This window comes from Haemaphysalis longicornis, unplaced genomic scaffold (genome assembly GCF_048455015.1).
Source record: "Haemaphysalis longicornis isolate Haplotype H1 unplaced genomic scaffold, Haemaphysalis longicornis Haplotype H1 scaffold_7, whole genome shotgun sequence".
Lineage (NCBI taxonomy): Eukaryota > Metazoa > Arthropoda > Arachnida > Ixodida > Ixodidae > Haemaphysalis > Haemaphysalis longicornis.
Window position 1 is genome coordinate 38,896,955 of NW_027526422.1, and position 24,553 is coordinate 38,921,507.

General features: G+C 47.9%; 1 protein-coding gene across 1 annotated transcript in view; it reads right to left on the reverse strand.

Moving 5' to 3' along the window:
• LOC144146262 (endothelin-converting enzyme 1-like) overlaps positions 1–24,553 on the reverse strand; it is a 54,419-nt gene that overhangs the window by 10,660 nt on the left and 19,206 nt on the right. Inside the window, exons 8-13 of the mRNA XM_077678223.1 lie at positions 22,975–23,212; positions 20,056–20,154; positions 9,989–10,066; positions 9,310–9,416; positions 4,210–4,268; positions 2,750–2,801 (exon numbers count right to left, since the gene is read on the reverse strand). Coding sequence (XP_077534349.1) covers positions 2,750–2,801; positions 4,210–4,268; positions 9,310–9,416; positions 9,989–10,066; positions 20,056–20,154; positions 22,975–23,212 — 633 coding nt within the window. The remainder of the gene's footprint in view (positions 1–2,749; positions 2,802–4,209; positions 4,269–9,309; positions 9,417–9,988; positions 10,067–20,055; positions 20,155–22,974; positions 23,213–24,553) is intronic.

The window sequence follows — 24,553 nt, forward strand, 5'->3', positions numbered from 1 at the left end:
CGTTTTCCAAGCCCAGATATCTAGCATGTGCGCAAAGTAAACCCTTTGTCAAAACTTTGTGGGCCAATCCTAAGCCTTCCGGACCACAAAGAGCTCAAAGAATCGGCTTTACCTTTAAATTCGACAAAAATATTTTACGCCAGTAAGAAAGAAAGGTGTTTTCTCTAGCTTTCCTGCATATAAAGTTTCAGCCTCGCTGGGGACGTATGCTTGTATACTTTGAATTTTTTGCAGCCTGCGCGTTTCCGTTTTGGCCCACAAAATTTTGACAAACACTGTAAATTATGCATACATGCTTTATTTAAAATCGGATGCGCAGGGAGGCTTTGCAGCAATTGAAAACACTACCGTGCCCTCGGTGTCTTCAAACGCCGCGTACCGGTACGTTGCACCCGCCGGCATGTTTAGCTATAGCGTCAAGAAAGCTACCCAAAGCTGGGGCGGTATTCTCGTAACTGTCCCTTTTGAAAACGTTCCTTTCCCTTTCACGGTGATGTACTTCCGGTTAAGCAGTAAGCGTTGGCAGTAGGTTTGTTGCGCTTGCGTTACGTCACTTCCGGTTATTTGCTTTTTGCCAATCTTGGCTCGCCAAAAGGGACACTTTTGAAAGGGACGCAAAAGGGACAAAACTCGAGAATACCGCCCCTGATTTATTACACGCTTTTTGTTCCGGGAAGTAAGGCTGCAAAGCTACTCGTTCTATTCGTTCAACTAATGAAACAGAGGCGTCTTTCAACGAGTGGCCGCGGTTCAACCATCGCTGTCTCATCATGCGGAATATGCACGGCGGCTAGCTCCTTTATGCGGAACATATGCAGTTAGCATGGCTTCGAGGTTCGTTAAGATGCCTCTTAACTGGGACGCTTCACTTATTTCTCTTCTTCCCATTAAAAATGGCTGACGATTACTATGTACTCCCTAATGCGAAATTCGTGCGCAGCGCAAATCTGCAGTGAACCTCCTGCGCAAATCAAATGTCAGCGATGGTAAGCCCCCGCGTCGGCCGCGCGAATGGCGTCTTAGGAAGTGATCGCAATCTGCGTCTCGGGAAGGGACCAGAAATGCGTCCCAGGAAGTGAACGCGTCATCGTCGAGCGCACGACGGCACGCGCTTGAGCGGCGTCATCTCGCAGCGCGTCGCCAGCGCCCAGCATGTCTCACTGCCTCCCCTTCACACATTCGTCATGCTTCGCCGCCGGGGAGTGTCTCGTACCGCTTCGGCATGCTGGTATCCCTCTCACACTTTCGCCATACTCCTCTTCTGTTTTCTTTGTCTTCGGTTCTCGTTTCGTTCGCTCGGTAACGAGGACAACGCCGCCGGGCGCCAAGTGGCGGGCGCCAAAGTGCTATGCACTAAAAAAATTCACGCATCTCCACGAAGTGAATCATGACGAGTGGGCGAAGCACTGGTGATCGTTCTTACCGTAAGTCACCCGTGAGAGTGCTTACTGCTGCTAACGATTCCCAATCCAACCCAATACAATTCAATTTAATCCTAGCCAAGCCAACCCAATCCATTTCAATCCAATCCAAATTCAATCCAATCCAACGCTCCTCGCGCATGCGCAGCACGGCTATCCAGGAGCACACACACTCTCTTTCTCCCTGTCTAACCTTTTGTGAACCTTTTGTTTACGGATGTTTCGATTTGCATGGTACTGTGCGCCTCTCTCTCTCTCTCTCTCTCTCTCTCTCTCTCTCTCTCTCTCTCTCTCTCTCTCTCTCTCTCTCTCTCTAATCTTTTGTGAACGCTTTATTTCGTTCTTGTTAACCTTTCGTGAATCTTTTGTTCACAAATGTTTCGATTTACAGGTTGCTGTGCCGTGAGCACGAACGGCGGTCACCGGACAGACAAGCCTCGGCCTCATGCTGCTTCGCCCCTAAAACTAGCGCCATGTACACAAGTTAATAAAGGTTTTTCTTCCGTGACCAGCCTTAAGCATGAGTTAAATTCTGAATGTTTATAATACAGCTTTTTTGCCGCGTACTCGGCCGAAATCTACGGGTAAAGGTATTCTTCTACTTCCGCGTCTGGAGAGAAAGCAGACCTCGAGATGAAAAAAGTGTGTGGTCGCATCTAAACATGCATCATTGTCGTCAATATTATGCCTCGCTCTTCGCTAACAGGAGGGAGTTACCGCTCATCCCTAAACGCGAGGAAAATGATGCTCAATCGTTGTTCTTATAAGAGACGTCAACGGGTCACACCTTCCTTGAGCGAGGGAGGATAGGGATTCGATCCATTTCTCAGGACGAATCATCCCCTCTCACGCTTGCGACAAGCGGATTCATGAGAAATTTGCGTTGGTTTGCCTGTGTATGCATGTAGTATGTCCCCATCACCTGCTATCGTACACTACGTTCGCACCGATCCCTTCAAAAGGGGCTTTGAAGCCGAACTTTCCTTCTCTGCTCACTAGAAATAAACATATCCAGAGTTGAGAGTTTGTGCGTGTTACACTATCCCGCAATCACCTGGTTCAACTTACCTATTCGATTGGCCAATCTGCGCAGCCAACAATAAGGTTTCGTTCTGCACTGTGCCCTCACGCAATGCAAGCATGGCGTTATGCATTGCGCAAAGCCACAGCGCGATCACGTTTTCTTGAATGAAATGTTAGGAAAGTTGCTGTCATTCGCCGAATTTGCTTTGTTCGAAGTACGGATTGGTCACTAGAGTGCATTGCAAGGAAGTGGAACCACGGGATTGATTTAAGTGTAGGAAAAAGTCTTGAAACGTCAAACTTACCCAGGCAAGTCAGGGTCAAAAAAGGGCCTCCGCAAAATGCCAGATGGGATGACTGAAAAAAAGATGAAAACGCGGTATATAAACACACTTACAGATAGATGGTCGTACCGAAAAGCGAGAAAGGTAAGTGTGACCGGTTTCAATACGCGAATTTGCAACATATTGTTACGTGTTCCGGCTTGTATGAATTGTGTGTTACAGAATTCGACATTGACACCCGACGGTGACTAGCTATTCGGGTTACCTCAGCAAATTTTTTCCGAACTGTAAGAAAAAATCAGGGGCAACTTTCTGGTATTGCATCTTCACCTGAGCCTCCAAAGTCTAGTGCATCTTCACCTCACACGATAAGCGAGTGGGTCAGAGTCAAGGTCCTTTACAATGTTTTAGGAATGTGCAGGCAAAAGTCTAGTCGGACCTTTTGTTCAACTTTGCCGCCGCGCCCGTCATAACTTGACCAGCCCTCTGGACAGCATCCTCTGAAGCTCGTTCCGGTTGCTCGCCATCGCCAGGAGGGCCGCCGTCGATTCCTTCTCTTTTTAAGGTAGCTCGTATTGCACGTATGGCTGCTACCTATTCCTCTCAAGTGCTGCTGTTTGCCTCCCCCGGCGTGCGCTCCGATTTTCTAGAAGTGCGACTCTACGTACCTCGGAATGATTTTCCGTACCTCACGCGTTCCACGAAACATAAAGACCTGAGGCTTTCGCCTTACAAGAGAGGTGCACTATGATAAGTTCTCTCCTCAAAACCACGAGAAGCTGCGTGAAGCGATACTGTGATGTTCCCGGAGAAAAATCACCCTGCTTTTTCTATAACGCCGTCCAATCCTTTCAGCTTTGTTTAGCCCTGCTCCTCACAATAATGCTAGGGCCTGCGAATTTAAGCCGTCACTGCAGCTTCCGCCTTTAAAAAAATATGCGCTGGTGTCGTTTGTCAAAAACTAATGCGATTCCTCAGTGTTGACTAAACAAGCAACCGCCACAAGCAAAATAGGCCGTGTCTAGAGACGATAAGTCGCTTCACAAATAGAGGACTAAAATTTTTTTTTTCATTAAAATTTTTGCCTATCTCGTGTGGGGAACTGCATCCTGTACAAAAAGGGCCACAGATTTAAAGCGACACTTCACGCACAGGTTGCTTTACAACTGAGAACCGAGTGTTTTCGATTGTTGTCCAAGTGGAAACCTAGTAACCTAGTGTTTTCTATTTTTTCCAACCGGGAACCTAGTGTTTTCTGTGGTTTTCCAACCGGGAACCCAGTGTTTTTTGTTGTTTTTCAGCCTGGAACCTAGTGTTTTCCGTTGTTTTCCAAATGGGAATCCAGTGACGGCATCCGACGTTACACCAGAATCTGAGCGTTAACGAAACCGACCTTACGCGCCAGCAGTTCTCCGCACCTCGCTGCCTGAGCGTGAGACGATTTAGCGGAAAGATGTAAGGATAAAGTTTAAGGGACTTACAAACTTTGTTCTTTTTCCGATTGTAATAGGCGTTCACGACGGTTACATCGAAGACTTCACTGAAAATAATAAAAAAAAAATGCCAATGAATGTTTGTATTTAAGGGCTTAGCATAGCAAAATTAATATGTGGTAACAACAGCCCCACTTAAAGATATTGGTTTACTTCGAAAACAGCCTTGCAGTAATAGGAAAAACCTGAATCCCGGGAAGCTGGCAAAAAGGGCAGTAAATAATGTCGTGCAAGATGGCAGTACAGTCTAGCAGATAACCGCTTACTTGAGGGGTAAAATACGTGCTTCACCAGAAAGAATAAGAATGTAGAAAATAGGATTAATGCAAGGCACCACGTTCCAGCGCATCCAATACGCAATTTGACCATCAGACGAGGCTAGCACAAAGTCAGGGGAAAGTACATCCACCTGCCAATAATTGTGCGGACTGGCGACTATCAACAGATTGCGAGTAGTAAACAATCGGCAGACAGGACGTCAGAAGTGATTTGGTCGCCGGCCCGCCTCTCCCCAGGGGCCAACGAGCAAGCCAACGTCATGGCCCGAGGCTCCCTTGACCAGAAGAGGAGGGCCCTACCGAACCTTTACCCATGTGGGCCACATCAGCCCAGGGCGTTGAGCGCATGCGCGCATGACGACAGCCGGGAACAGCGAGCATCACACACGACGGAACCTTGATAGTTCACAGCCGGCGGGAGATACCAATCTTCTACGCAGAATGCGCGCACAGCATAGGCTGATAGTGGCGACTGTAAGAGTCGGCCAGTGAAGCCGAGGGGGGCGGTCAGTCATGATAAACGGGGCAGTGGCGAGGTGACCCGCGGAAGAGGCTGAGAGCACACGGACCCAGACGAGTGTTTCCAAACGCTTCGCTGCACAGAGCACCCACGTGACATGTGTGATGTCACTGCTGGCGCTATTCTTTTGAGCGCCTGCTAAAACGAACCGACTGTTCTGGCTCTGTAGCCTTTAAGTAGAGCAGAGTACTGGCGCTGACGGCTTGGGTTCCGGCCCCAGCCGTTAGTTTTTTTTATTGTCTATTGTTTTTTATTCATTTTTTCTAAACTCAAATCTATGGGTCGTTTTCGTTAATAATGGTGATTTGGTATGTTTTAGGTCACTTTAGGTTTGGGGGGCAGCCAGTGACCACGTTGAATTACCGTTCTCCAACGCGCGAACAGGTCAGGTGGGTGCTCTATGCAGCGAAGCGCTTGGAAATACGTGACCCGGACGGCAGGACGATGGGGGGCGCCAAGGAATTCGAGTAAGTGGCCGACTTTGCTTGAACACGACCGGCTGACATAGCGTAGCTCACCGGCAAGGGTGGTTACTATTCCACTGCTCCTCCTAGTCAACTGTTATCACGAGATGTTGTCCGTGTTCACCTAGGGTTGCGTTCCGTTCTTTTCACCGGCCTTGGAAAGCGCGGGATAGTTTTGTGTTTTTTGTTCTCTTGCCATAGAATAAACTTGTTCGTTTAGTACTGCCACGTCTGGCGTTATCCCATCACGCGAAACGAGGCTCTCGTACCCATTTTACACGAAGGCGATTTTCTTCACCCCTTACGGTTTACCAAGAAACCCCTCAACATTACAGGCTTAATGGCTGAACACTTCTGTAACTGAACCTACACTTACAGGAACCCTTCAACGCTTTTTTAAACTTTTTCGAATCGTTAAATGCTTGCAGAACGTAATCAACGCCATCCCGCACTGAAAATGGATGTCCAGCGCAGCTGCTGTAAACCACCACACATGCTGATGGGAGAGAGTATGAAATGTTCCTCGTTGTCTCGGCGGGCCTGTCACTTGTCACTCGCCTGTCACTCGACGAGTGCCACTTGCACTCGGCTTCTCTGGAGGCAAATTCTGGGTCCCGGCGCATGCGCTCGCCGTCTTGGGCGAGAACTGTTGGGCCCTGCCTAGCCTGACGCATGCGCTACCACTCCCATGACATCAACCCCCGACCCTTTTCGAGACAAGCTGCAAACATAATTTTTACCAGAACACATGAAGGAGGGCGTCCCATTGTTCACCGGCGCCTTATCATCTATCACGCAGTTTCGATTCTTGTTTTGTGTTTTTTTTTTTTTTGCACGAATACTGAGCTCTATGCTGCACGCCTGATTATCCTGACGCATGCACTCGACATCTTGGGCAAGAACTGCTGGGTCCTGCCTGGGTTTTTTGTTTACGACACGGAATTTTTCGATTAACGAGAGGCTAGCAGCTTTGCTGCAAAACACGCTCAGTACTTAGAATAAGGGGTCGCAAAGTACCTCAGCCAAAAATCACTGCTCTATGACCATCAGATAACTTAAAAACTTGCTCAAAAATTTTTTTTCTCTTTCGCGGTCTTGGAGCTTTTGGCAGCTAGAATTACATCATTACAGCGGTGTAGCGACTATTAACCGCCTTTCTTTCAGTTGCAGCAATGAACGCATTCGGTAGCCCTTTTAAAAAGAAAGCCACAAAATCAAAGCAGAAACTGAAGGCGAATCTGCTGCGATGAGCGAACCACGCAGTGCAGCTCCGAGCTGGCGATAACTCTAGCTTTCTTAGTGCTTCCAGGCGAGATGGAAAGAGTGAAAGCGTTTATCGGAAGTGTTGCAGAGTCTCTTTAACATAGACAAAGGAGACCACAGTCAGGTTAGTCCAAAGCAATAGTTATTTCCACCAAATACTGATGCACGTGCTGCTCCCCATTCTGTATGAATCCCGCGCAATAAAGAACACTCAGACACATTCTCAACCTCGCATGCGCGTAGAACCAAAATTAATCTACCCTCTCATTTCCGCAAGCAGTGTGGCATAATTTCATACTAATATTCAATAGAGGAAAATCTGGCACTAGTGGCTAAGCGAGCAATGTTTTAGCGAGCATTCCGTCATGTACCGCGGAGAAACGTTCCATCGTTGCTTGGCATGGATCGCTAGCAAGCCCAAAGGTTGCTTGTGGTTGCGAGAAAACGACAATGATATTATTGTAAGGGATTACTAAATGTTGTTTTTTTATTAGAAAATGGAGCTCCAAAAGAGTCATTTGTCAGGAATTATTCCGAAGCTTCGTGGAAGACGGACAAAAACATGCTACTCCTTTTTGTTAACTCTGGCTTTAAGGGCGGAAAGAAGCCATGTGGCTAGCCAAGCCAAGTAGGAAAGAGACGTTGCTAGCCGCAATGGCGGCACCCACGATGGCACGCGATTGCAGCGACTCATATCCTTCTGGTGTATATTATTAGTGCGAAACTCTATGCGGCGGGGCACTCCGTTGTGCTCCTGAATCTGCGATCAGCTCTTGGGGGTTGAGAGAGCGGTAACAGCCGTGGCGACGCGTGTCCACCCGTAGAAATTTACTTTACGTAACCGCCTACCGTGCTGCGCATGAGCAAGACTGCGCATGAGCAAGAAGTTACCGCGAGCGGTAACTTAACCGGCACAGGCTTTACCGTCGCCGGCGAGCTTCCTGAGCATACGAAGTGTATCCTCAGGTCTTGATTACAGGAAATGCAGTGCGCTCGGTGCTTCATGCTTGGTACAGCCGCCAAAGGTAATCTTAGCTCATGTTGTTTAATAAGTTCTTTTACAGCAAAGCTGTAAATGGCTAGGATCCAGCAGATCGTCTCCGGTCCCAGAGCGATGTAGACAGGAATCGCTAGTGAGCGTAGTGCCACGTTGCGGAGCCCACTCAAATCCCCGGAATCGTAAAACTGCGCGCCACACCCCCGGGGCATGGAAAAAAAATCATACAAAATTAAAAAGCTCCTAGGGCCGTCATAGAGCATGCGCCGTGATTACTATACCCGCGCAATAATAAATTTCTACCCACGATTCCTGTGTGTTTTGATGCAATCCAATGCCCCTCGCGTTTGCTCAGAACGGCCCTTCACGGCACACGCGGAACTCCTAAACCTCGGCCAGTGTAGCTTACGCTACGGAACACACAGCAATCGTGGGTAGAAATTTATTATAGCGCGGGTATGGTAATCACGGCGCATGCTCTATGACGGCCCTAGGAGCTTTTTAATTTTGTATGATTTTTTCCATGCCCCGGGGGTGTGGCGCGCAGTTTTACGATTCCGGGGATTTGAGTGGGCTCCGCAACGTGGCACTACGCTCGCTAGCGATTCCTGTCTACATCGCTCTGGGACCGGAGACGATCTGCTGGATCCTAGCCATTTACAGCCTTGCTGTAAAAACATTGCCCAAAATAAATAAGCTAAAAAAAACTAGCGTTATCGGGATTCGAACTTGCGAATTGCATAACAATGACCTTACGCTCCAGAATTCTTGGCCATGAACAAGCGCTTCCAGGTGCAGAAGTACAAAGTATATATCGCACAGCCGGTCTACATCTTTATTTTGTTTCAGCATTTCAAGCAGCTTAGATGACTATATTTTAAATAACGCTGGTGCAGTAAGCGTCCCCTAAATTACCGCAAATATCTCATCTCTAGCGACTGCATTACTTATGCAGAAAAGCGACCGACAATGTGCTGTCGTGCTGCTGGCCGCTGTGGTCCTCCGCCCAGCGCAAAAAGTGTTTCCCGCATCTTCGTTTTACGCTGTAAATAAAGGTTTCGGTTCATTTTAATTCATCAGTACCTATATTAACTTTTTTAACTATACTTAACTATTAGTTAGTACCTATATTAGCCTTATATTTTCAACTAGCGTACCGTCAGCGAAGCGCGGACAACTAAACACTAAACGCGCATTCTTCCAGGCACAAATGTGTCGTGGCGTAGTTTCAAATGAGCGAATGAACTGCGATGACCCGCCGGTGACCGGCCGACTAAACGCTGGGCCGACTGATTCTGCCGGAGCGCCGGCGAGCCGTGCAGTTGTGCAGTCAAGCCAGGCCATCTCGTTTTAACGTCATACGAAACGTCATCGAAATCGGCAAGGAGGATGCGGAGAGAAGAACAACACTTTAGAATGGTCTTTTCTACTGAATAAAGTCGCTAAACGAAGCGAGAGTAGTCTAAATAAGGACTAGAGACTCCAGTGTATACAATACGCGCTAGTAATTCGAAATGTAAATAAATCACTTCAGCGTCCCTTTAAGGGAGGCACCGTGCCACTCACCGTGGTTGCTCGGGTGCCATCCGGAGTGACTTCAACAAATTAGTCTTCGTGAATCTTGCGAAAGCAACGTAGAAGTGCACGAACCGCTCGCCTTGTACATCTCCGATCTGCAAAAACAGGCGACCAGCTTTCCACGAAACCTAGTTTTTTTTCTGAACTGTCGAGAGTGACAGATTTCCTGGAAAGTGGCTAGTTCTTTTCTCCCTTGCGCTTTCGTAGTTTTTTTAGCCATACGTTCAGCTGACAACAAAAAAAAAAAAAAAGCGGTCAGAAACCGTTTGTTTCTTCGCTGATTCCATTCATCAAGAAAATGACCAGACAATGTACAGCGGCTAGATAAAATATCAGGCTAGAGTTCGCGATAATATTAGTCGCTGCAGTTTTGAAACCAAATGAAGCAATACCATGAGATTCAATCCCATTTTTCTAATGAGAAATTACCTACCCGCCCTTCGGTTCTATGGTGGGAATAATAGAAAGATGCTAGGAGTATCAACAAAGAAGAAAGTATGGGAATTAATATTTTCACAGTTGTGGACCAAACAAAAATCTTTAACACTACAAATAAACGTTTTAAGGGCGGTTCAGAGTATGTCTTGATTATGTCTTAACTAAACTTTCAGAACGTTACGTATGCTGAAATAATTGCCACCCAACATAGGGAAGTATGCTAACATACCTTCGGGATCTGTTGCTCTATCCAATCCTTGGTTCTGGTCTCCGCGGCGTAGCCGACCTCGGTAGCTATTTTTTCAAGCTGTAAAACAGAGTAAAAAGTTTCCCACGAGCTTTCACCCGGCCGTATGCCTCTGTATCCTTAGTTTGGTTGGTATGAGAAGAGGGGGACCGATGCAGTGCCAAAACCACGAGCAATTCCCCTCTGTCAAGCTGGGTGACCAGCGGAGTAATTTAGCACACGATGCAGGGGTGACATCGAATTTAGGTATAAATTTGGCGTGGATAAATGCGGTTGAACCAAGTGGGAAGCGTATGGAAAAAATGGCCGCGTATCTGCTTCTTTCGTTGCAAATGTCGACGAAAAACGATAGTCGACTGGCACCCCTGCCGAGTAAATGCCCCCCTTCTTTTTCCCACTCACCTCTCAGGCTGTTCCTCTCCCGTATCGCTCCTCCAAAGATAAACACGCTAGAGGTTGGCTCAAGTCAATTTAAAGTTACCGCGTTCTACTGCTCCAAGTCGGACGCCTCGGTGCCAGCGCTGCCGTATGAAGACGCGCGCCAATCGAGGAACCCTACTACAACGTTTATAGAACCTCGTAGCCCTACTCCTCGTGCGTTAAGCGGAACGGGAAACTGATCCAGTGGAACCTTTCGTTACCGTTTCCATTTCATTTCTTAAAATTCTATCAGAAGCTATCGTGACGCGCAAGTCATTTTCTGCAGTTAATGTAGTAGTTCATTTGCTATCGCAAAAACCAAGCCTCCATGATTTTTTAAATAAAGGAACACTGCAAATATTATTTACGTATTGATTTTCGGCCTTATATTTGCGTAATGTCTTGTTCTTGTTCACCAATGTTGACAAGTATGAACATTGCCACCGGAATGTAGACGCTTAGATTTGGCTGTGGGTATATAAGACTATTGCCCAGCTTCTGTTTCACTTTGGCCGGGTGGCTGAATCGAGTCTCAGACAGACAGGCAAAAAGAGAAGTCCCGCGGGGCCCGCTGGCAACAGTTAACGTCAGCGGTGCTTCCTGCAGATTTTGGTCATTTCGTGTGGCTGCGTGGCTGGACGGCCCTGTCGACTAGTGATCGACTTGCAGCATTTGGTGTGGTTCGATCTTCCGGGTTCCCGCAATGCGGACGCACTGAGACTCTAGAGCATGCTCTTTTTGAGTGTCGTGTGGACACCAAATTCCGGGTTTTACTCAGCAGAATGTTTGAGCTAAGGTTTTAAAACCCACACGAAACGAATAGATTCGTTCGTCAGCTTACTGCTGTGCGTGGGTGCCTTTGTTGTTTGGTGCCAGCGAGGTATAGCCGCCCTGCAGCCATGACCGCAGCGTGCCATGTACCCCCCGTTGTGGCGCGTTTGTAAAATGGCCATAGAGCACCTGCAACATAAGCTGGTGGCGCTGTGGGAAGAATCCTCCTGCGTTGGTCGACTCGCTTCATCAAGGTCGCCAATAACACCGCGAAATGGTGTATAGTGCCTTATCAACAAGTTGTAACACTTGCGTGATGTCTATTGAAGGGAGTCGTATGTTCAGAAGCCAAGGCGCAGTTTATGCAGCCTGGCTGAGCATGCCTCTGTGTACGGACATAGACATGAGTACAGAGTAGAACTGATGTGTGTGAACTGTTGTGGCTTTTATGTTGACTCCCACACGTGAACTCTGGTGTCTGGACCTTGTGCCGTGGACATTAACGTAAAACGCCTTCCGTGCGGTGGACCTCATTTTTTGTGAACTTGCGTGATGTTCACTTCGTTTCCTTTGTAGCACATTGCTTATATCCTGTACCTTGTCGACCCGTGTAGTAGCTAACTGCAGCGAGTCCTAACTGTAACTAGTTCTAATAAATTCTCTTTTTGACAGACAGACATACAGACCAAACTTTCTGCGTTGAAGTAGCCCAAGAAAGACTGTGGTCTTTAAAAATTACAGAAAACAAAATGAGGGTTTCCATATCTTAAAGGAGCACTGACACCAATTTTCGGCGTTAATATTATTGCACAGTTCGCTTCCTTCACTCAACAGAATACCCTGGCTGAAATATGAGCGGCCTGCGACGCGAAGAACATAGTTCAATTGCATCGCATTTATCGTGCCGACGGAGCAGCGCGCGGAGTGGCACTCAGCAAATGGACATCAGCGTGACATCACTCCAGGAGAGCAAAAAGAAGTGACTCGACAGCGGTCGCCAAAAACTCGTGACGTCACTTCACGCGCGCGGCCCCACGAGCGGCGAGCGGGCGCATCACCCTCTCAAGCGGGCGCCGGTGACGTCCGCACAAAGCGGTGAGGTCAAATCGGGAGGCTGTCATATGCGCCGTTCGGGATGAAAGCGCGGGAATTTGAAACAAACGATTTTCAGGCCGTTCAATGTAATTAACTATCGCGCGCTGAAGTATTTGAAGTGCTGTTTCAGGTTCGCCAGACCATTAAGCATCGATAAAAGCAATAAAAGTGTAACATAAAATTTTCGTGTCAGTGCTCCTTTAATGTTTACATTTCCCCTGAAAACTATCGTCTCAGCAATGCATTTGTGTCTAGAGGAGAAGCCGACGCTAAAAAATTGGTGTAAGCATGGTTTTTGTAAGGTGGTTTTCCCACTGTGTGCGTTGCGCAGTGAAGCATGGTCATCTACGGAGGGAGTATGGGTACATCCCCCCTTTATACTCCTCTCCACTGCTGCCGCGTCTTACTCAAGCCGCGTATAATATGGCCTCGAGGACATACCGCGGCGCCACCTACGAGTGATGTCCCTCATAGGATGCTGGATTACGCAGTCGTCTGCTATACTAGGGTACAACTTAAGAACAGCAACGCGAGTTGCCGCTGCGTATATATCTACTTAGGCCAAGTTGTGACCCCGGATCCCAACCATGAGGCAGAGAAAATTCGAAGGATAAGAATGAGGTGGAGTGCATTCAGCAGGCATTCTCAGATAATGAATGGCAGCCTACCATTGTCCCCGAAGAAGAAAGTGCATGGCAGCTGCATCTTACCTGTACTCACCTACGGGGCAGAAACCTGGAGGCTCACTAAGAGGGTTCAACTTAAAGCGAGCAATGGAACGGAAGATGATAGGTGTAACATTAAGGGACAAGAAGAGAGCGGGGTTGGTCAGGGAACAAACCCGTGTTAAGGACATATTAGTAGAGATTAAGAAGAAGAAATGGGCGTGGGCAGGGCATGTAATGCGAAGGCCAGATAACCGTTGGTCATTAAGGGTAACAGAGTGAATCCCTAGAAAAGGCAAGCGTGGCAGGGGGCGGCAGAAAGTTAGATGGGCAGATGAGATCAAGAAATTTGCGGGGATAAATTGGTCGCAGTTAGCACAGGACCGGGATAATTGGGGATTTATGGAAGAGGCCTTTGCCTTGCATTGGGCGTAGATAGGCTGGTGATGATGGTTATGATCATCACCACCGCAGCCGGATGTTACTCTGCGCGGTGTAAGTAGTGCGTCACTGGGAATATTTTGAACGTGGTACTAGCTTGTTCTGTGATTGTTTGGACTTAATATACTTATAAACTTCTGCAGCGACGACAAACAAACTACGCGAGAAAAGGCAGACGATATCACGCATTCATAGCAATCTCCTTCCAAAACGTGCACGCCTGTTGACATCCGGGTCCGTCGCTTTGGCGGATTGATACCGTACTGTTACGACTGAGCCCGTAGCTGGGCTTTCTTTCAACACTCCTCGGCTGTGCGGCGAAGCCTCCGCTACGTGCGCCTTTCAAACAAGCCCCACCATGTTGGTGACTCATGCTTTCACGTCTGGACAAGCCTGGGTCAGACGCCTCGTTTTCGGCGCGCTTCAAACTCCGGCGGTTGCCGGCGAGGCACGTCGAGACGCGCCCCAAGGACACGAGAACCCCGCATTCGCAGCGGAGTCCTCCTTTCTCCCCTCTCTCGAACTCAGTGTGCGCCGCTGCTACCGACTGCTCACGAACTCTGGAAAGAGTGTGGTGTGTGTCTGTGACGTTCGTGGCGTGTGAACAACCTATAGGGAGCGCTGTTTTGACCGTAGGCGCTTTTGGGTATAAATACGAGCCCCTCAAGCACAATAACTCATTCCTGTTTGAGCAGAGAATCAATGCTGTCACTCTGCTCGAGTGTTGTTCTTTGGCTTCGGCTCACCTCTCGCTAAGAAGTAAACAGTTACGTTAGCCTACGGCTTCTGGACTTCTTCACGTCTGCAACAGTGGCTGGCCGCTCGCTTCACACCACGCTTCCAAACGTATGGCGGAGGCGACGGAGCTCGGCTCAGGTCGGCCTCCCCGTACCCAACAGTACATAACCTACTGCCGTCCTTAACTTGTTCCCGAGTGTAGGAAACATTTCCTGCGCTTATGCGACCGCGTTTTTTGTTGTTGTGGCCATTGTGTGCTTCCCTCCTCATGGCTTTGACGCAAATTACACAAAAATGTGTTCTACTGTCGTAATTATTCCAGCGAGAAAACAAGAAATTCTTTGTGATCATCGTGGCCCACAGCTCTTACGGCCAGCCAATGCCACAGAGAACGACGCAACTGATGCCGAGAAAAATACGCTCCTAATTCATTATAAAATATTGCAACGTTGCCTGTATTAGACAGGGTGTGCTACGAATACATTAGACCTTGCAACAGCGACGAATACGGGCCGCTCAGTTGTAATCTCATTAGCCCGCACGTCGCTCATGGTCGGTAATGATTACATGGGAACGGTGAGCCGATTGGTTCTCCGCACATGCTTAAAGGGGCCATGCTGACAAAACACAAGTTTGTTTAATTGGAAAGATTGCCTCGCTAGAACCATACTGACACCACTTTTGACGTAAACTTCACTCAAGAAAGCTATATAATTAGGAAAAAAGGGATTGACCGTGCGACCCAGTAGCTCGTTTCCTGCAACAGAACCTATGATGTCATATGTGCCAGCTCTGTGATTGGCTGAGGCCGGCAAAAGCAAGTGAATTTCGGCAGGGCTTATAAGCTTGCCGGACGAGCTATTTGAGCGTAAATTTATGGCACATTATTTTTAAAGCAGTAAAAAGGTGGGGTAAGCAGTCGAAGTTACGAAAGTACACGTAAACATAGGAGTACCGATGCGTACTGCTGTTGGTACTGCGCGCAGTGTGCTTGTTTTAGCTGCTCAGCACTGCGGCGCTTTGGGGTTGTCTCAGACGACACTGGCCGATTGGCGTAAGCGGTGGTGTCTTACGTGACCATATTTCTCGACCGAACACCATGTTTCACGAAACGATTATTTTCTGCCGTAACAGGTAACAAGCCAGGTATAAATACGGTCAAAAATAAAGCAAAGGTAGAAAACGGCTCGCCGCAGTATGGTGGTGCCATCTAGGTTAACTAATGGTAAACAAGGCCCCACAGCGGCTTGAAGGCCTGTTCTTGTGATGTCATTGCAGACGTAATGTAAACACACGATTGAGCTGGGAATCGAAATTTCAACATAAATTGATTAATTTCTCTGTGGATAAAGTATCGTTTGCTTCCGAAAAGCGCTGGGGGAACTTTAAAGCACAAAATATCTCGAATAAAACAAACTTTTATTTTCTCTGCATGGTCCCTTTAAAGGAGCTAGTAGGATTTGCAGGCTGGCTCAAGCTGTGGCTTTTACCCTTCAATTCTTTTTTCAGTTACGCCCTTATTTGATATTAACGATCACCACCGTACTGTGTAGGAATTGTATGTTTACTTTTCGTGACAAGTGGTCGGCAGTGTATGAAAGCGAGTTTTCAACGCCTTCCGGGCGAGTGTACACATGCCTAGGCTACGTTTCATTAGGATCTCACCGTGGAAGATTATATTTGCAACGGGGGCTTTTCTGCTTTTGTCTGTTTGCAATGAGCCTGCCTTTCTCTGGCATCATCAAGTTCATCAAACAGCAGCTGGAGAACTCGGGACTGCTCACAGGAGGTGGGGCTGTGTACGAGGCGAAGCACGTCGTGGGGTAATGAATTGGGTAATATATAGGCAGATGCGGAATAGGGCAACCCAGCGTTGGGCGACCCAAGTAGTTAGGGCAACCCACACGAAACACACTCGCGCGCGCCAAGTTTTATAAGAGGGTCTTCCCAAACAGCTCGAAGCAGGCTTCGGTGGCTAGGATCAACGTCCTCCGAGTTTGGGAACTTTGGGCTTAGTGTCGCGGCAGATATTTTTTTCGCTGCTTTCAAAATCCCGCGAATTACAACCCATAGCTTATTTTTTCAGCACACTAAGATCAACTTTATATTATGTGGAGCTCGTTTTTCGCAATCAGTGTTATGCTGAAGAACGGCGACAAACTTGCTCCCGCGGCCCGCTCCGGTTGCTTCGCTTCGTCGGCCATGCGAGCAGGCACGGCTAATGTGGCGCTGAGCGTTTCGCGTGCAGAAAACGCTCAAAGGAGCCATAAAGACAAAACACAAGTTTGTTTTATTCGAAAGGTTTCGTGTTTTATAGTGCCCCCAGCACTTGTCCGGATAAAAACGATGCTTTATTCACTGAGAAATTAATCAATTTAAGTTAAATTTAGATTTTCCCGCTAAATCGTGTTTTCGTGGTCTGCAATGACATCACAGGAACCGACCGCTTTGCAGCCCGGCGTACGGCCGCGCTAGAGCGGCGGCGTTCGCGCGTTTGTTTACGTTACTGAACCTAGATGGCGCCACCATACCGTGGCAAGCCGTTTTCTGCGTCTGGCTTGTTTTTGACCGTATTTGAACCTGGCTTGTTTTTGTTTGGGGAGAAAATAATTGTTTCGCGAAACACAGTGCTCGCTCGACAAATATGGTCACGTAAGACACCGTTGCTTACACCAATCGGCCAGTGTCGTCTGAGACAACCCCAAAGCCCCGCAGTCCTGTGTAGCTAAACCAAGGATAGTGCGCGCAGTACCAACAGCAGTACGCATCGGTACTTCTATGTTTACGTGTGCTTTCGTAACTTCCACTGTTGTCCCACCATTCTTACTGGTTTAAAAGGAATGTGCCCTAAATTTAAGCACAAATAGCTCGTTCTGGAAGCTTATAAGTTCTGCCCAATTTGCGTTTGCTTTTGCCGGCCTCCGCCAATCATAGAGCAGGCTGGTTTGACATCATATGTTCGGTTGCGGGAAATGAGCGAGTGGACCGCATGGTCATTGCCTTTTTTCCTAATTATTTAGCTTATTTGAGCGAAGTTTTTGTAAAAGTGGTGTCCGTATGATTCTAACGAGGCAATCTTTTGAATGAATCCAACTTGTGTTTTGTCGTCATGGCTCCTTTGAGGATTTCCTGCCTCATCTTTTTGTTGCGAACGACGAGTAAAACAGAAATTTACCCGAGAGATCAACGTAGCATACAATGTTGATCGAAAAAGCGGGCCGCAGCATTCGCTCACTCCTGGTTTGGTCGCATACCTCCGGCGCATACACCACCACGGTCAAGTTGTTTGCGGGCAGCCTACCAATGTCGATACGGTCACATATTCCTCAGGTGGTCAAATGATGCTTCACAAACGCCAATGATTATCCCGAAAACAAATTTCGAAAGCGCGTATTGAACGAACGGCACTCGCTGCAAACCAACTCCGCAGCAAGGTAGGAACGGGGATCCTATGAGTGACGTCAAAACGATCGCAGCGCCAGCTTCCCCAGTGGTGGCCCTCGCGGCCAATACTGCTCGCCACGCACGGCGTCCATCTCCCCCTCCCCCTTGTCACTTTTGAACTCGCTTATGGTTGATTGATTGTAGAGCGTAACGCGCCCACGCAACACATATGATGAGGCACGCCATAGTGGAGGGCTCCGGATTAATTTTGACCACCTGGAGATCTTTAACGTGCGCCGAAATCTCGTACACACGGGTGTTTTTGCTTTTCGCCTCCATCAGAAAAGCGGCCGCTGCGGCCGGGAATCGAACCCGCGTCCTCGAGCTCAGCAGCGCAACGCCTTATCCACTGAGCCACCGCGGCGGGTTGAACTCGCTTATGGGGGCGTGGACACGCAGTGTAACATTGGTGCAGACGTGCGACTACGACCCGTCCCGTCGTGGTAGCGTGGCGGGCGAGCGACTTGCAGGGGAGTTGATTCCGTACCAAAGACGACGAGCCGGGAGTCAAACTTAATTTGCTTAATGCATGGCGAGTAGAGAACAGTGGTAATACAGGTTGCAACATGCTTACGTGTTTACATGTCAACTTGAACGGGCAGAGAAACGTTTCCCACGGTGGACCAGGACGACCTGGCCTGGGCTTGTGAAATTCCAAACCATCAAGAGGCGTTCGGCGGCACACGGCACCAAAAAGTACAAATACACAAAACGCTTTCTATAGGTTTGGTGAGGCGTTCCACAAAAGCCGGTGCACGCTGTGAAAGAGAGGGGGTTAGAGGAGGGATCCAACGGGCGGCCGCTGTTTGTAGACGGCTTGTTTAAACACGCCGCGCTGCTGGAGCTGGTTCGCACTGGATCATGCAACGGGCCCGTAACTCAGCAGACCGATCGTGGCGCGGGGCAGCCAGGCTACGGCTTGTCGGAACACGTTTGATGAGCTGGCTTCACCGTCACACGCGGAACTTTTCCAAAATTCGTGCGCACAGAGCAACGCTGAAGTACTGTCATGGAAAAATGAAACTTGAGCATGGAAATATGAACCAGAACTCGCAAAATCAAAGGATATGGACACATTTTCAGCCTTTGTTACTGTTGTAATGCAATGCGATAATTTCACCTGCCCCGAAACAAAGGGCACTATTTGTGGGTTTATAATTTCGCGTTCGCGTTTCATTAGTCCATGGCTGTACATAGTGCTGATTTGTTAAAGCAGGCAGGTTTCACGCGCTTATCGTTATCATACCCATTCTGCTGGGGGCAGATTTCAACGTGTAAGTCTCACGGCCCGATGCAACCTGCTTGCTGACGTCTGTCGTCGAGCGGTTTGGGTTGAAGCATTTCACAGATAGTAAAATGTCTACGACGCGGAAGCGAAACAGAAGGAAGGAATGAATAAAGGTAAATGAAAGGCAGGGATGTCAACCAGGCTGTGGCCTAGTTTGCTATCCTACACGTGGGGAAGGGGAACAATGGGAAAAAAAAGATGAAATAGTAAAAGAAGGGGAAGGTAAATACAGAACGTAAAGAGGTGCGGACGGCGTTACGACACTATAGACGATAGAGTTCATTGACTTCACAGAGAGCAGTTCCTTGCGCTACAGTCTGAGAGCCTCAGGTCTGTCTCCTGGAGTAAGACTAATTTTTTTTCGAGGTCCTGTCTTTCGCCCCCCCCCCCCCCCCCCCGAACGCTCATCACCAGTGCCGAGTAGCAAACCCTGTTCTACGCCTGTTTACCTCTCTGCTTTTCTTTTCGCTTTTCTACTCCTCCTCCTTCTTGCAAGTTTCTCTTTCTCCTCCGTGTGAGTATCCTTAATCGCAAATAACAAACACGTTTCATTTCGTGCACTTCTTGCGCTACGTCGAGATTCGCAAGTCATCATTTTGATTGATTGATTGATTGATTGATTGATTGATTGATTGATTGATTGATTGATTGATTGATTGATTGATTGATTGATTGATTGATTGATTGATTGATTATGCGATATAACGCGCCGACGCTTCACAGGCGATGAGGCGCGCCGCAGTGGAAGGCTTCGGATTAATTTTGGCCGCCTGGGAATCTTTAACGTGCGCCGAAATCTTGAACACAAGAGCATTTTCTCTTTTCACCTTTATCAGAAAAGTGATCGCCGCGGCCGGCAATGGAACCCGCATCCTTGGGCTTAGCATCCCAACGCCTTAGCCACTGAGCCACCACCACAGGTCGCTAGTCATCCTTCTTCATAGAAAAGTGATCGCCGCGGCCGGCAATGGAACCCGCATCCTTGGGCTTAGCATCCCAACGCCTTAGCCACTGAGCCACCACGGCAGGTCGCTAGTCATCCTTCTTCATAGAGCGGAAGGAAACGGATTGTTTTAAGAGCAGGTGTTGTTCTACTCATTGGAAACATCCGGGGTATGTCTCGGGCAGCAATGCAAATAATCATGACTCTGAGAGCAAAAAGTACTGACAGACGACAGGAAACGTACCTTGTTAATGGCAGCAGTTCTCGTTTCTTCGTCCATCCACTCGTTAGCTACTAGCTCCCCGTGAAATATATTCTTCTGGAATGTGACCATATCACGCACCTGTTCACGAAAGGGAGTAGAGATGTCGGCCTGAGAGAAGGGAAAAGTCTGGCACTCTCCTTCACTACCGCGCAGATGCGATGGTAAAGCAAGACGTGTCGTATGCACATTGAGAAAATTAGGCAAAGGCCTCCCGGCTTCCACACAACGTCCAAGTGGCTAATACCCAATCGTAAAACAAATGAATAGTAAAAATGGCAAGTGGAATGTGACTCTCCGTGGGTAGAGGTGAAATAAAGGGGCAAAGCTACTCAGTGACCCACAGCCAGGGTCGCGGGCCAGGAGATATCCCCCCTGAATCTCCCGTGGGATGTAGGGGAAAGGGTTGGGTTGAAGGGAAAGGGAAAAATGGACATGACATTATTGGGTTATAGGAAATGGGGAGAGAATGGGGGGCCGCTGGTTTTTGTTCTGATCCAGCAGTGTCTGACTCATTTTCAGTACTGATTTCTCACCTCAGGTGGGGCATCAGACTACGCCAATTTGCAAATTTTGTGGCCCCTGCAACGGGATTATAAGGTCTGCTTGCTGAGCTCCGACCGTCAGGGACAGAGTGCTCCCGAGCAGGTGCTAGTGCTGTCACCCCAAATGGGGGTGCAGCACTAGCACCTGCTCAACGCTCGCATACACAGCCGTGAATACAAACGGGCCATGATCAGTGGAGCATTCGATTCATCAAGGAAGTTTTCCACTAAACTCGGGGTCTTGCAGCTCCTGCTTTTCACAGTCACCGGGTGCCGGTACTTTGTTTGCGAACTCGTGTAAATAAACTAGCTCGCTCATCGGCCTGCATGAATCCCTTTATGTCCTCGTGGAAGAACGTCCAGGGAGGCAAGGGAGGGGGCCATCGTCGATAGAAACCCAATATATTTACATTATTTACATAGAACCGTACCGTGAGAATCCATCTTGCCGCCTCTACTAGTCGTCTTCATCTTCGTCTATGTGCCTGCTGAGCTGGTTGCCAGTGTCATCTTTGCTTTCTATGAAAGTTCCTACAGTCCTCTTTTCTCCAACTCATCGTCCATATGTATCGGACAGAAGTCCACAGGAATGTCATGGAGCCAGTCCGGCCTCAAGGGCCGAGAGTTAGATGAGTCCGGCTCTACTGGTTGTCACTAAGCAAGGAGAGTTTCGCCGGTCGGTGTACGAACTCTATCTTTCCTCGTTTTCCCCAGAATATCGAGACCAGGCTTTCCACACCGACTACTGAGTCCCTAAGTGTCAGTTGAAGGCCTGGCGACTATGCGCCGGGATTGTTAAGTAATCATTTTCACTTGCGGTGACTTTATAGCGCTACATTTGGAAGCCAAAGCGAACGCGGCAGCATCCAGTTTGTTACTGCGATAGAGGCAAAAGGAGGATCAGAGCGCGAATTATTAATGAGTTTCAGCACACGTGCCGAGTTTATATGCTAGCATCCTTTAATTGAGATTTGCCCTTCTTCGGCTTCATTGCAAAGTCCCTGGGCTGAATTTATGGCTAGGAGGTGCACGCGCACGAGCTTGCTTGACGGGCATTGGCTGGTTGAAGTGAACTGGGACAACAGTAAACAAGGGCCTTCTGTTGTCTTCTTAGAGTGGCTTCTAAGAGCGCGATAAACACAACGGCACAGAAGAGGCACGACCGGACAACGGGACGGCCCATTGAGCGACGAAGTCGGTTTCTGTGCTTTCTGTAGCGCGCGTGCACACACACGCACGCACAAATAAAGTTTTACCTACGCCTATACTTGGGTTTCCTAGCCATTAACTATCATCCCTATGTTTATTCAGTGAGCGTCTCTTTCCCAGCTACATACAGCTAGTTAGCCAGCGAGCCAGGTGGATGGACGGACGGACGGACAGACCGACAGGCAGACGGACCGGCAGACAGACAGACGCACAGACAGACAGACAGACAGACAGACAGACAGACAGACAGACAGACAGACAGATAGATAGATAGATAGATAGATAGATAGATAGATAGATAGATAGATAGATAGATAGATAGATAGATAGATAGATAGATAGATAGATAAATAAATAAATAGATAGATAGATAGATAGATAGATAGATAGATAGATAGATAGATAGATAGATAGATAGATAGATAGATAGATAGATAGATAGATAGATAGATAGATAGATAGATAGATAGATAGATAGATAGATAGATAGATAGATAGATAGATAGATATTGTTTTATAACACAATTGCTGCAGTGCTGCAATTTTTTTCCCCTTTAGTTTGCAGCGGCATCCCCATTGACTCCACCGTTATCGCTAGAATGCGGGGCCATCTGATAAAAGAAGAGAAGAACGAAGTAGGCTGCAAGGCTCGAAAGCCACCACTGTGTCTGCGCCTCCTTTCTGCGCGGCCCTGGAGCCCTCGACCACAGGCGCCGTGCAACATTTGTGACGCGGGAGGCCCGCTTCTTCAAGCGACGGCCTGCCCTGCCTACAAGTTCATCATCGATATTACAAGAAAAAAAAAATCAACTTTAGTTGTTGGGAAACGCCTTTAAATAAAGTTGTCATCATATTGGTATTTATTGGGCTTGAGCTTTAGGGTCTATGCGCTTATGAGCACGTGACTACACTGCCATGCCCTGAGCCTAGTGAGAAAGCTTTCGCGAAAAGAAATAATTTCTTGGGCAGCATTCCTAACTCATTATGACGAATAGTTAGGCAAGGACATCGTATAGTCTGGACCAATTTAAAATTATTTTAATTGAGAACATGAAGTATAAATTTTTGTTGGAAACTAGAGAGCTTGTGGCCTATTAACGGCACTGGAACGTTCCTTGCTGATTACCAAGATGAAGGCCACACTTACGGTTTTAATGATCGACGGCGTCGACGTGAATACATGATCGTTGAAGAACGCGCTGTATGCCACTGGCGAGAGTCTTGCCAGAACGCCGTTGCAATGCAGCGTCTGCGGAAGGCTTGCGGTGTACTTCTTGCCACGTAGCTGGGCCTTGAACGTATCGCGCAGAACCCGCAATTCCGGCATCACTTCCGTGCCCACGGTTTGCGCCAGGTTCCAGATCAAGACGTTCGACACGATATGCCTGGGAGAGAAGTCGCACTTCGGATGGAGCGGAAAGTCACACATACGTAGTTAGCTGTTCTTGCCTTTCTTGGAGACATAGAGCAGTGTGCATATAACTGCCTTGTATTCCTTGAAAGCTCACTTCACGAAGAATTATTAGCAGCTGGGCTTTGTAAACGATACAAGACTTCATTAATAATTTTTTCGCTAATTGCGCTTTAATTAAAATCTATATCCAGCATTAATGCAGTTTTAGGCACCCCATCCTTATTGGCATACGGATCTTTCGTCAAAAGACCATCGTAATAGGGCAATTGGTCATGTAAAGCAGTTCTTTATGGGGCTAGTCGTTAAAAGGAAAACTCTTCATTAACTTTAAAGCATAGCGAACTATTCGAAAACGGGAATCGAACGTGCACATGTAAAAGATAAAAGTTGAGATAAGAAAAAAATCATTCTACCACCGCACGGGAGGCGTTGTGTTCACCGGGATTATTTGGTATTGAGTAACTGCAGCGCTACTGGGGACTCATGCCAACAGCAGCACAGAAAGGGTAAATTTGACGTATTCACCAATTTTTTTTTCTCAAAGGGCCACAAAGACAGAATACAAGTTGGGTTAATTAAAAAACCTACTTGGTAGTGACAACATTTATGGCAATTTTATCGCAAACAAAAAAAGCAGAGCTTTCCACTCTTCGAAAATGGAAACAAGTGAAGCGGTAGCTATGATGGGTTTTGCTATGGCATATTTTTGCTACACATAATTTATATATTATCATTATTGGCTAACTTCGGCTCTCTAAGCGGGCAAGTTGCACTTCATCTGGGAGTGATTCGAAGCTACTCGTCGAGGTGGAACTTGAAGCGGCAATGGCAGCGGCTGAACGTTCTGCGACAGCGACTTTTCGTTGTTTTTTCGTTGTTTTCGCTCCAGTAAATGTTTTCGCGCGTCGACGCTCCTTTAATTCCCGTTCTTATTCCTTGGAGCAAACGGCACGCGTCCTTCCCATAGCGAGTTAGAAGTTCAACGGCTGATAACAGCGCTAGCGCTGTTGTCAGCCATTTGCTCAGCCTATGAAAGGGGCGCGAGGTGTATAAAACTTGTGAAACAGGCCTCGGCGGTGGCGAGGAGGAGTTAAAGAGCGGTGGCGGGTAAGTCGTCGCCACCGGAAGAGAAACCCGGGATCCTATCCATATGCAGTTTTGCGTAAAAAATAGTAATCTTCATAATAATGAGAACAGATAAAGAAGCAGCGACTTCCCAGCCACTTCCAAGCGAGGATTTTGTGACGTCACATAAAATTGTTTGTGCGCTTGGCCGCCACGTATGAGAGCCTGCTAAGATACATGAATGGAT